Below are 13,792 nucleotides of genomic sequence, written 5' to 3'. Positions count from 1 at the left end.
ACACACGCACACACACACAGACACAGACACACACACACACACACACACACAGACACACACACATACACACACGCAGACACACAGACACACACACACACACAGACACAGACACACACACACACACACACACACACACACAGACACACACACACAGACACACACACACACACACACAGACACACGCACGCACACACACATGCACACGCACATGCACGTGCACGTGCACGCAGTTCCCTCTTCCAGCAGTCAACAACTAGAGTGAATTTATATAATAATAATAAATAATATAATACATTAAATTAATTTGTACAAAATCAAACTGCTGTTCATAAAAGTGAAAATGTCATAAATAAAATATAAAAATGTTTTAATAATATATTATGAAGTAAAATTTGAATTGTAAATGTTTTGATCAAATAAGTAAATAAACTTAAACGCAAAAAATAGAAGAAAAGGAAACATTGTGAAGTGACCCGGTTCAGTATTAAGCCTCAAACTGAATAATAATAAAAAGTAATAAACAAAAGAAATGCAAATCATCAAAAGAAATAATAAAATCTGGTGAAATAAAAATGAAAAAAAAATGCTAATAAAACAAATGCTAAAAAATGCTAAGAATGATAAGAATGACCAAATCTAATAAAATAAAATAAAAAAGATACATGCATAAAATATATATAACATGTATAAAAAACAACAATGTGAAAATTAAACAAAATAAAAGCCTTGTTCACGGGTCCAAGGTGCAGTTGAAATATCGTAATAATATAACTTGTGTTTATTATGTTTATAGATCTCAAACTTACAGCACAAATATATTATTCACTAGTACTGTGAGATCATACTCAAAAAGTATTTAGCTACTTTAATCATTTAAATTTTTTCTCGGCTAATTTCCCCTTAAAGTGTCTTTGTGGAAGATGTAAAAAGAAGTGGAATCAGCATCGAACTGTGAAAGGTCAGAAAATCAGAAGAACAAATGAAGAAAATGACAAACAAACAAATATAAATGTAGAATTTAAACATTAGACATTAATGTTCAACCCTAAGCTCAGCCTGCCCCCTGCTGTCACACCGAGGAACTGCAGCTCCAGAGTTTAGTTGTTGTAGTTTTCTTTATTAGTTTCCTTTCTTTATTATTTGTATACAATATCTAATTGTATTAGTTATAATCACATTAAGTAGGATGTTTTTTTAATTTTATTTGTGTGTGCATATTTTCTTTTTTTTAAACTTAATTTTAATAACAAAATTATTATATATATATATATATATATATATATATATATATATATATGTCTTGGGGATATTATTACCAAGATAATATTTATCAATCATTCGATTATTTGTTATTATTTTTTTTGCCTGTAGATGCATTTTTTACTCTATTAAATATATTTTTTTACTCGATTTACTTTGGTTGTTGTTTGGTAAATACTTGTAATTTACAGACCTCTAAAACAAAACCAAAGTGTCACATTATTATGCAGTAAAAACTGTTTTTCCACCACATTTAAAAGTGTTTAAAAGACAGTTGAGCTTTCACGGATCCACTCTGACTGCAGTGAAGAGAAGTGTCCGAAAGGAGGCGCCATTGTATTACAAATGATGCCTTCAAAGTGAACGTCTGTTAAGTCTATTTATCCATCGCAGAAGGAGCACAGTGGATGAGCCTCTGCAGTACATGTTGTTCTCCATCCCTTGTACACAACACATGTAACAATAAACACAACAATAACGTGTTCTTATATCATTTCTGACGCAGTTAAAGACTCCAGGCTCATAATCTGTTATAATGTGTTAAAGCTGCATTCTCTCTCCTGACCACCAGGGGGCGACTCCTCTGGTTGTATAGAAGTCTATGCTTCATGTGTTAAAGCTGCATTCTCTCTCCTGACCACCAGGGGGCGACTCCTCTGGTTGTATAGAAGTCTATGCTTCATGTGTTAAAGCTGCATTCTCCTTCCTGACCACCAGGGGTCAACTCCTCTGGTTGTATAGAAGTCTATGCTTCATGTGTTAAAGCTGCATTCTCTTTCCTGACCACCAGGGGTCGACTCCTCTGGTTGTATAGAAGTCTATGCTTCATGTGTTAAAGCTGCATTCTCTCAACTGACGACCAGGGGGTGACTCCTCTGGTTGTATAGAAGTCTATGCTTCATGTGTTAAAGCTGCATTATCTCTCCTGACCACCAGGGGGTGACTCCTCTGGTGTATAGAAGTCCATGCTTCATGTGTTAAAGCTGCATTCTCTCTCCTGACCACCAGGGGGCGACTCCTCTGGTGTATAGAAGTCCATGCTTCATGTGTTAAAGCTGCATTCTCTCTCCTGACCACCAGGGGGCGACTCCTCTGGTGTATAGAAGTCTATGCTTCATGTGTTAAAGCTGCATTCTCTCTCCTGACCACCAGGGGGCGACTCCTCTGGTTGTATAGAAGTCCATGCTTCATGTGTTAAAGCTGCATTCTCTCTCCCGACCACCAGGGGGCGACTCCTCTGGTTTTATAGAAGTCTATGCTTCATGTGTTAAAGCTGCATTCTCTCTCCTGACCACCAGGGGGTGACTCCTCTGGTTGTATAGAAGTCTATGCTTCATGTGTTAAAGCTGCATTCTCTCTACTGACCACCAGGGGTCGACTACTCTGGTTGTATAGAAGTCTATGCTTCATGTGTTAAAGCTGCATTCTCTCTCCTGACCACCAGGGGGCGACTCCTCTGGTTTTATAGAAGTCTATGCTTCATGTGTTAAAGCTGCATTCTCTCTCCTGACCACCAGGGGCGACTCCTCTGGTTTTATAGAAGTCTATGCTTCATGTGTTAAAGCTGCATTCTCTCTACTGACCACCAGGGGGCGACTACTCTGGTTGTATAGAAGTCTATGCTTCATGTGTTAAAGCTGCATTCTCTCTCCTGACCACCAGGGGGCGACTCCTCTGAATTTATAGAAGTCTATGCTTCATGTGTTAAAGCTGCATTCTCTCTTCTGACCACCAGGGGGCGACTCCTCTGGTTGTATAGAAGTCTATGCTTCATGTGTTAAAGCTGCATTCTCTCTCCTGACTGAAGGTGATTGACAGGTCTGGGAGTGTCATCTTGTAACATTTATTTATTAACCCAAACAACAATCTCTTATGAAACCTAACTAAATATTTCATAAACTTTATGAAACCTAACCAAGTATTTTACGATCTTTTCCTAAACCCAACTAAGTATTTTACGATCTTTTCCTAAACCCAACTAAGTATTTTACAATCTTTTCCTAAACCCAACTAAGTATTTCCCGATCTTTTCCTAAACCTAATTAAGTATTTTACGATCTTTTCCTGAACCGTACTTAGTATTTCCCGATCTTTTCCTAAACCTAACTAAGTATTTTACGATCTTTTCCTAAACCTAACTAAGTATTTTACGATCTTTCCTAAACCTAACTAAGTATTTTACAATCTTTTCCTGAACCGTTACTTAGTATTTCCCGATCTTTTCCTAAACCTAACTAAGTATTTTACGATCTTTTCCTAAACCTAACTAAGTATTTTACGATCTTTTCCTAAATCTAACTAAGTATTTTACGATCTTTTCTTAAACATAACTAAGTATTTTACAATCTTTTTCTAAACCTCACTAAGTATTTTACATTCTTTTCTTCAACATAACTAAGTATTTTACGATCTTTTCCTAAACCTAACTAAGTATTTTACGATCTTTTCTTCAACATAACTAAGTATTTTACGATCTTTTCCTAAACCTAACTAAGTATTTTACGATCTTTCCTAAACCTAACTAAGTATTTTACGATCTTTCCTAAACCTAACTAAGTATTTTACAATCTTTTCCTGAACCGTTACTTAGTATTTCCCGATCTTTTCCTAAACCTAACTAAGTATTTTACGATCTTTTCCTAAACCTAACTAAGTATTTTACGATCTTTTCTTAAACATAACAAAGTATTTTACAATCTTTTTCTAAACCTCACTAAGTATTTTCCATTCTTTTCTTCAACATAACTAAGTATTTTACGATCTTTTCCTAAACCTAACTAAGTATTTTACGATCTTTTCTTAAACATAACTAATATCCTGTGAAGACTGAAGTTTATTTTGAAAAGACTGTATTCACGTAAAAGTGTTGCTAAAAAAAATGAGGAGTAACTTTCTGGAAGAGATCGTATGAACCGTCGCGTGAATTATTTTCCTTATTTTAACAATTTCTCGGCTGCTTGCTAACGAGTTCCCCGTGTTACATCTGAGTCAGTGGTATTTATAATATTTCTACTTTTATTACTTTATCACATTAGTCAAACTGCTCTTTTGTTTCCTGAACCTCCGAAAACAAGAATAACTTCTTTTCTTCTAAATAAATGCCGCATTCCGGAGTCAAGAGGCAGAGTTTTATCTTCCGGTTATAAATACACACGTGAACCAAAGATGCCTTCAGGAACCCTCGTTCTTCTGGCTGCTGACGCCAAATGATCCTCTGCAAACAGGAAACGACACCACGTCCACCCGGAGGAGGAGGCAGAGGAGGAGGAGGAGGAAGAGGAGGATGAAGAAGAGGAGAAGGAGGAGGTTCAGATCACTGCAGTCGGTGGACGGTGAGACGCTGTGCACGCAGCTGATGGGTGAGACACGAGAGAGAATTACATTGAATCTCCTTTTCTGAGGTTTTATTATCAGAAAAGCTGCTTTGTTGGTGTTTGTTTGTTTGGACATTTGTGTTTTATTGTTAGACTTATGGGATCCGTTAAGTTCCATAACAATCTTAAAGTTTAGGATCAGCAGCAGGTATTTTAATAACTTCTTTACTTTTATATTAATTAAGGTGTCTTAAGGTGCTTTAAATAAAATCAGACTAAAGGTTGGGTCAATTCTCCTGTTACAAGTAAAGTAGATTTGGTTTAATATCACTTATAATATGGAAAATATGTCGTTGACTGGTATTTAAGTATAATCTCCTAAATATGGGGGAGAACATATGTACTTGATTTAATCTGGTTATTCTTAAAAATAAGTAAAAGTAAGAAATGTTGCATTTGACTCTGAATCTGATTAATTAAAACTTCTGCTTCGTGTCTGAAGATCTATACAAACTTTAAATAAACCAATATACATTTTAAAAAGAGACGTCTATCGTATAATGAAAATTTATTATTTAAAAAAAAAAAGTCATATCCAAGTCTCTTAAATGCCTGATTTGATAAATGAATAAAATATAATGTATTATTTAAAAAACAAACACAAGATTTTCTTAAATTGTTTGTTTAAACAAAATAATAATAATGAGATTACTGTATATGATTTATTAATGTTCTGTTCAAGTTTTTACTTATTATTTACATGATATTTGCCAACACAACAGGAATGTTTTAAAAATAAAATCAGATGAGAAACACAAAAATTGCAAAATGTACCTTCAATACATAACTTCAATGTGAATTAACCAGAAAGTCCTTTAATTATAATTATCTACCGTGTTGCTGTTGTGACATCATTAATGTGTTTATTAGCATTATTATAAATATGTTGTGTTTACTAACATATTGTTTTATTTGATCATTAATTTAACTTTAAGGTTTAGTGAAACAAATCCTCATCGTTCCTTTATTTATTCTGGAAGATGAAGATGTATTGTTTTATTAAAACTACATTTCTATACTGTTATATATTTAATGTTTACTTCAGTTTGATTTTATTATGTAATGAAAGTTAAATTCAGTCTAAATTATAGTGACCAAAATAGATAATTAATGTGTGATAAACTGCACGTTGAGTGTGTTTCTGGCAGCATTTAAAGAACATTCTAATAATGAATTGATAATAAATCATGTTATTCAGTGTCGTGTCTCCGCCGCGCAGAGCAGAGCTACGGGGAGGTGAACCAGCTCGGGGGGATGTTCGTGAACGGCCGCCCGCTGCCCAACCCGGTGCGGCTGCGCATCGTGGAGCTGGCGCAGCTCGGCATGCGGCCGTGCGACATCAGCCGCCAGCTGCGCGTCTCCCACGGCTGCGTGTCCAAGATCCTGGCGCGCTACCACGACACCGGCTCCATCCTGCCGGGAGCCATCGGCGGCAGCAAGCCCCGGGTCACCACCCCGGCCGTGGTCGACAGCATCCGGGACTACAAGCAGGGAGACCCGGGCATCTTCGCCTGGGAGATCCGGGACCGGCTGCTGTCGGACGCGGTGTGCGACAAGTACAACGTGCCGTCCGTGAGCTCCATCAGCCGGATACTCAGGCACAAGCTCGGGGCTCTCTCACCGCCGTGCGAGAGCGGCACACCGGGCCCGGCTCAGCTCCAGTACGGGCACGGCGTCTACCCGTACTCCCCCTACACCACCGGGCCCGGCAGTGTGGGCCTGCCGCGCAGCTGGCACAACATCCTGGGCATCCGAGCCTTCATGGACCCGACAGGTGGGCGGAGACGCTTCCTCACTTAATAACTAATTTAACTTGCTAATTATATATCTGCTTGAACTTTATTCACGCTTACAATAAGGACGAATAACCTAAATACAGTAAAATAAGCAAATCAAATAGAAATCGATACTTTCGATTCATCATTTTACACACATCTCAATTTAAAATGTTGCTAAAAAAACCTAAAATATTGTCTGTATTTAGAGAGATATTTATTTATTGTTGGTGTTATAGTATTCAAGCTAAACAATCTTGAGTTGCGGATTGTAAATTCTTCCCAAATTCCCAGAAAAACTAAAATAATAACACAATCAAAACGTTTTGATTGTGTTATTATTTTAGTTTTTGACATAGTTTTGACATTACGTCTTATTATATATAATAAGACGTAATGTCACAGTAAGTTATACAATAATATTAATAATAAATGTATAATAATACAAACAATAACAACACACATTAAGAACAATAATAATAATAAGTGTTATCATTAAGAACAATAATAATAATGTGTGTCATCATTAAGAACAATAATAATATGTGTTATAAGAACATTAATAATAAGTGTTATCATTATTATTATTGATGTTTTAATGCACTTGTCCTTTTAACCTATTTTAACATAATCACAACATATAATCAAGTTTTTGGGACAGTTTATCAGATAGTCTTGTATTTATAATGTTTGACAATAAATCAGCTGTTCATGTTTCTTTCATTTAGTTTTATTCCACACAATATTTAAGCTTTCGTCCTCAAACTTCTTGAACTGTCGCGCTGATTTATTTTAAACCTGAAATAAACTTCTTCTTCATCTTGACTCTTTTTTTTAAACACAACTTCAGACATTTTTGTACCTAATGACATAGATATATAAGTTTTTTCTCAATTTGCACATTAAAACAAGTAAATATGAAGCTTGGCCTTTATGGCACGTCAACTATATACAAAATATATAAAATATCTCATATATTTTACAATTGTTTACTGTTTTTCCGATATATTTTCATCCCTCTTTATTGGTTTTGTTGCATTTTTGTAATCAATTTGTTATCTTATTTTGTGAATTTACATCTTGTTTTAACTGAATTTAATTTTTTTGTTGAGTGCTAAAGTGTGATAGTAAAACAAATCTGGATATTTTCATTATTTACTAATTATTTCCTCAGTATTTTCTCGAGTAAAACTTTGTCTCTTAAATAAATATATTTGAGGAATGAACGGATCCTTCTGGTGGACTCAAAAGATCAAAGTTCATATTCAGGATCGACCGTTTTCTTTTCCAGCTCTGTGTGGATCTGATGGCCACTCAGCAAAAATGGAGGACTGGACCAGTTTGGCCAGTATGAGCAGCAGTGAGCCGGACATCAAGTACCATCAGCAGGTGAATAAAACGTTCTTTAATTCAGAATTTATGTCTAGTTGGACAAAAAAAAGGAAACAGACAATGTTAAATTAAAGGGGGAATTATAATTAAATAGCTATATAATTGATTATTAAATATGTGGTAGAATTTATAACTCAATTTCACAATACGTTATTAAAAACCGCTTTATATATATTTTTTATTTTAAAGGAAAACCAAACTTAAGATTTTTATTTTTGTGGCATCCAAATTTAAACTACTTCCGGTTTCTCAGCTGGTTTTAAACTACAAAGATCTGTAGATCCCTTATATTCATCAGTGAGTAAAATAAAGGTTTAACATTAATGAGCTCTGATTTTAAACCCAATCAGCCAATCAGAGCCCAGTGTTCACGTGAAGATCCTCTCCTGACTCTGGAGCTGGTTTGTGAGGACCAACCTGAGTTTAGAGGACGTTCAGAGGACGTTTAGAGGACGTTTAGAGGACTGAGGACATTCAGAGGACGTTTAGAGGACGTTTAGAGGACGTTTAGAGGACATTCAGAGGACGTTTAGAGGACGTTCAGAGGACGTTTAGAGGACATTCAGAGGACGTTTAGAGGACGTTCAGAGGACGTTTAGAGGACGTTCAGAGGACGTTTAGAGGACATTCAGAGGACGTTTAGAGGACGTTCAGAGGACGTTCAGAGGACGTTTAGAGGACTGAGGACATTCAGAGGACGTTTAGAGGACGTTTAGAGGACTGAGGACATTCAGAGGACGTTTAGAGGACGTTCAGAGGACGTTCAGAGGACGTTTAGAGGACTGAGGACATTCAGAGGACGTTTAGAGGACGTTTAGAGGACGTTTAGAGGACGTTTAGAGGACATTCAGAGGACGTTTAGAGGACGTTCAGAGGACGTTCAGAGGACGTTCAGAGGACGTTCAGAGGACGTTCAGAGGACGTTTAGAGGACATTCAGAGGACGTTCAGAGGACGTTCAGAGGACGTTTAGAGGACGTTTAGAGGACATTCAGAGGACGTTTAGAGGACGTTTAGAGGACGTTTAGAGGACATTCAGAGGACGTTTAGAGGACATTCAGAGGACGTTTAGAGGACGTTTAGAGGACGTTTAGAGGACGTTTAGAGGACGTTCAGAGGACGTTTAGAGGACATTCAGAGGACGTTTAGAGGACGTTCAGAGGACGTTTAGAGGACATTCAGAGGACGTTTAGAGGACTGAGGACATTCAGAGGACGTTTAGAGGACGTTTAGAGGACGTTCAGAGGACGTTTAGAGGACGTTCAGAGGACGTTTAGAGGACGTTCAGAGGACGTTCAGAGGACGTTCAGAGGACGTTCAGAGGACGTTCAGAGGACGTTCAGAGGACATTCAGAGGACGTTTAGAGGACGTTTAGAGGACTGAGGACATTCAGAGGACGTTTAGAGGACGTTCAGAGGACGTTCAGAGGACGTTTAGAGGACTGAGGACATTCAGAGGACGTTTAGAGGACGTTTAGAGGACGTTTAGAGGACGTTTAGAGGACGTTCAGAGGACGTTTAGAGGACATTCAGAGGACGTTTAGAGGACGTTCAGAGGACGTTTAGAGGACATTCAGAGGACGTTTAGAGGACTGAGGACATTCAGAGGACGTTTAGAGGACGTTTAGAGGACGTTCAGAGGACGTTTAGAGGACGTTCAGAGGACGTTTAGAGGACGTTCAGAGGACGTTTAGAGGACGTTCAGAGGACGTTCAGAGGACGTTCAGAGGACGTTCAGAGGACGTTTAGAGGACATTCAGAGGACGTTCAGAGGACGTTCAGAGGACGTTTAGAGGACGTTTAGAGGACGTTCAGAGGACGTTTAGAGGACGTTCAGAGGACGTTTAGAGGACATTCAGAGGACGTTTAGAGGACGTTTAGAGGACGTTCAGAGGACGTTTAGAGGACGTTTAGAGGACGTTCAGAGGACGTTTAGAGGACATTCAGAGGACGTTTAGAGGACTGAGGACATTCAGAGGACGTTTAGAGGACGTTTAGAGGACGTTCAGAGGACGTTTAGAGGACGTTCAGAGGACGTTTAGAGGACGTTCAGAGGACGTTCAGAGGACGTTCAGAGGACGTTCAGAGGACGTTTAGAGGACATTCAGAGGACGTTCAGAGGACGTTCAGAGGACGTTTAGAGGACGTTTAGAGGACATTCAGAGGACGTTTAGAGGACGTTTAGAGGACGTTCAGAGGACGTTTAGAGGACGTTCAGAGGACGTTCAGAGGACGTTTAGAGGACGTTCAGAGGACGTTCAGAGGACGTTTAGAGGACGTTTTGGAAAATGTGGAATTTAAAATGTTGGACTTTTTGTGCATTCGTGGCAAACTTTTTTTAAAGTCTGGATATTTTTGTACAACGAACAAGATTTTATGGAAATCTTTGGAAATCTTTGGAAATTCAGATTATTTTAATGCTATTTTTGGGGATTAAATGATATCTTGATTAAGTGAGGACCTTTTTTTAATGTGGACTTTTTGTGGATTTGGGAATATATTTTTATGGAAGTGAGTGAAAATATTTTCAAAAAATGTGGATATTTGTGACATGGAAATTGTGGAAATATGAATTATAAATAACAGAAATTATGTTTTTGAAACAAAGGATGATTTTCCAGAGCAAATACGTTTTTAGATCAGAAGACATTTATTTAGAAGTACAATAGATGTCATGTGACCAGAAGTACAATAGATGTCACGTGACCAGAAGTACACTATTGGATGTAGTAGAATAATAATGACAGGTTGGGTAAGTAGTTAAAGTTTATAAAATTAGAAGCTAAAGCTATAGAATAGCCGTGTAGGTCTTTATTCACTCTTTAGGTCTTTATTCACATAATAATGACAGGTTGGGTAAGTAGTTAAAGTTTAGTGAACGGTTTAAAACAATAAACATTTTAATGTCTCCTATTTGACGTTTTCCCCCTCAGTCTTCGTCCAGTCTGCCCGGTTACGTCTCAGCTTGTGCGTATTCTCCACCGCACCAGTACGGCATGTACGGGGGTCCAGCAGCCAACTACATGAGCACCGGGCACCACTGGCAGCTCCAGTCCTCCAGTCTCCCTCCCAGTCTCCCTCCCAGTCTCCCTCCCAGCCTCCCTCCCAGTCTCCCTCCCAGCCTCCCTCCCAGTCTCCCTCCCAGCCTCCCTCCCAGTCTCCCTCCCAGTCTCCCTCCCAGTCTCCCTCCCAGCCTCCCTCCCAGCCTCCCTCCCAGCCCAGCAGATTTTAACCCCTCAACGTCATTTAAACTTCCACAAAGAGACGGTGAGTCCGATTGTTTTTGGGCTTCTTTTTTTTTCTTCCCTCCAGCCCTCTGTTGATATTCACAGTTGTAATTTAGTACTTTCATCTTGTATTTCGAGCTGTAAAAACACATTTACGTTCCTGCTGAATGCCGCGTTCCTCTGCTCGACGACCACTAATGTTTATGTTTTTAAGTTTAAAATGGTCACAAATTACACAGAAGAGAAACTGGTTTGGGGCAACAAAAAAAAAGGGAAAAGTCTTCAGTTTGAACATTGCTCACGCATAAAATATAAATGTTATTATAAATCTGCAGGATGAGTTGAGAGGTGCAGAAAATGCACCTGCATACACACCTTTAAGTTTTTGTTCTTGAGGACGGAAAAACAAAAATGGCCGTTATTTTAAACAGGAACACCGTAATGATCTTAAATCTGATCTCCAGCCAGCAGCTTCAGGCCTCATTACAGACACACAACCAGCTCCACCAGCAGATGGTAATCAGCAGAGTTCAGCGGGTCCCAGTTTAACTCTGCTTGTGATATCACGACGATAGCACATTTCATGCAAACCTTATGAGAACGAATAGATTTTTTCTTAACAATTCTACATTTTATTCATTATTTGTTCACTCTTAGGTCGAAGTTAATGGATAAGTCTTGTGATTTTCAAAATTGTTCTTGTGTCAGTAAACGTCAACTTCTACCAAAAGTCGAAATTACGAGAGAAAAATTCACTTTCTATCTCATAACTATTTTTATTATCACGGCTCCATTTTCCTCTTATTCTTTTATTTTCCGGGCGGCAATGGGCTTCCGTAAGTTGACCCCTGAAGCTGAATGGTTCCCCGTGGTTCTCTCTGCAGGTGACCGGAAGCCTCCGAGTCCTCCATACGACCACCACAGACTGCCTTCAACGTCGTGACGACTCCGACGAGAGAAGACGAAGACGTGACGCCGACAGACGTGAAGTCAGCTTCTGTTTCCCAGGAAAAGGATTTATTCTTGTTTTTGCTGCTGCAGAAGAACTGAAGGAAAAACATTAAAACTTTATTTAGGGATTCATTGTGTTTCCCCAGATGGAGAAACACAAGAAACCAAAAATGTAAAATATATCAACTGTCTTTGTTGTTGTTGTTGTTTTAAAGCAATAACTTTACGTTTTAGGAGTCAGGAGTGAAGAGTTAGATGAGAAGATCGATATATTTGTGGTATATGAAGCTAGCAGCCGTTTAGCTTAGCATAAAACCCCAGTTACTTCCTGGAGTCTCCAATAATCACCTCTGAAACAGCAGAATGGTTGTTTTTTAACACTTTGTCTTTAGTTCCCGTTAATTGACCTTTCCCTAAGCCCCGCCCCCATGTAGCCCACACTGTCACTAACTGCACCAGAATGAATATGATTTAATTCTCGGAAAAACTCAAATGTTATTTCAGAGAGAAGCAGAAAAGAGTGACAGATACTTTCAGGTTGAACTGAGTGAAAACAGGTAAAACAATATATAAAGTTAAAGCTACAGAGAAGCCGTGTAGGTCTTTATTCACTCTTTAGGTCTTTAATCACTGATCAGGTCTTTATTCACTCATCAGGTCTTTATTCACTCTTTAGGTCTTTATTCACTCTTTAGGTCTTTATTCACTCTTTAGGTCTTTAATCACTGATCAGGTCTTTATTCACTCTTTAGGTCTTTATTCACTCATCAGGTCTTTATTCACTCTTTAGGTCTTTATTCACTCTTTAGGTCTTTATTCACTCATCAGGTCTTTATTCACTCTTTAGGTCTTTATTCACTCATCAGGTCTTTATTCACTCTTTAGGTCTTTATTCACTGATCAGGTCTTTATTCACTCTTTATTCACTCATCAGGTCTTTATTCAATCTTTATTCACTCTTTAGGTCTTTATTCACTCATCAGGTCTTTATTCACTCATCAAGTCTTTATTCACTCTTTATTCACTCATCAGGTCTTTATTCAATCTTTATTCACTCTTTAGGTCTTTATTCACTCTTTAGGTCTTTATTCACTCATCAGGTCTTTATTCACTCATCAGGTCTTTATTCACTCATCAAGTCTTTATTCACTCTTCAGGTCTGCGTTCACTCTTTAGGTCTTTATTCACTCATCAGGTCTTTATTCACTCATCAGGTCTTTATTCACTCTTTAGGTCTTTATTCACTCATCAGGTCTTTATTCACTCATCAGGTCTTTATTCACTCTTCAGGTCTGCATTCACTCTTTAGGTCTTTATTCACTCATCAGGTCTTTATTCACTCTTTAGGTCTTTATTCACTCATCAGGTCTTTATTCACTCTTTAGGTCTTTATTCACTCTTTAGGTCTTTATTCACTCTTTAGGTCTTTATTCACTCATCAGGTCTTTATTCACTCACTCGTCAGGTCTTTATTCACTCATCAGGACTTTATTCACTCTTTAGGTCTTTATTCACTCATCAGGTCTTTATTCACTCATCAGGACTTTATTCACTCTTTAGGTCTTCATTCACTCATCAGGTCTTTATTCACTCTTTAGGTCTTTATTCACTCTTTAGGTCTTTATTCACTCATCAGGACTTTATTCACTCTTTAGGTCTTTATTCACTCTTTAGGTCTTTATTCACTCATCAGGTCTTTATTCACTCATCAGGTCTTTATTCACTCTTTAGGTCTTTATTCACTCTTTAGGTCTTTATTCACTCATCAGGTCTTTATTCACTCATCAGGTCTTTATTCACTCATCAGGTCTTTA

The 13,792-nt window shown here is 38.0% G+C and overlaps 1 protein-coding gene across 1 annotated transcript; it reads left to right on the top strand.

The window, feature by feature from the left end:
* Nucleotides 1-4,596: 4,596 nt before the first annotated feature.
* Nucleotides 4,597-10,925, top strand: pax1b (paired box 1b; the record flags this gene model as incomplete). The annotated part of the gene is made up of 4 exons (XM_034528136.1): nucleotides 4,597-4,619; nucleotides 5,854-6,408; nucleotides 7,701-7,798; nucleotides 10,734-10,925. Coding segments are annotated over exons 1-4 (849 nt in total), but the record flags the coding sequence as incomplete, so codon positions are not given.
* Between the last annotated feature and the right edge of the window lie 2,867 nt (nucleotides 10,926-13,792).

The sequence above is a fragment of the Cyclopterus lumpus genome, chromosome 24, assembly GCF_009769545.1.
Source record: "Cyclopterus lumpus isolate fCycLum1 chromosome 24, fCycLum1.pri, whole genome shotgun sequence".
In the NCBI taxonomy this organism is placed as follows: domain Eukaryota; kingdom Metazoa; phylum Chordata; class Actinopteri; order Perciformes; family Cyclopteridae; genus Cyclopterus; species Cyclopterus lumpus.
The sequence above is the reverse complement of the archived record's forward strand: the minus strand, read 5'-3'. Positions and strand labels throughout refer to the sequence as shown.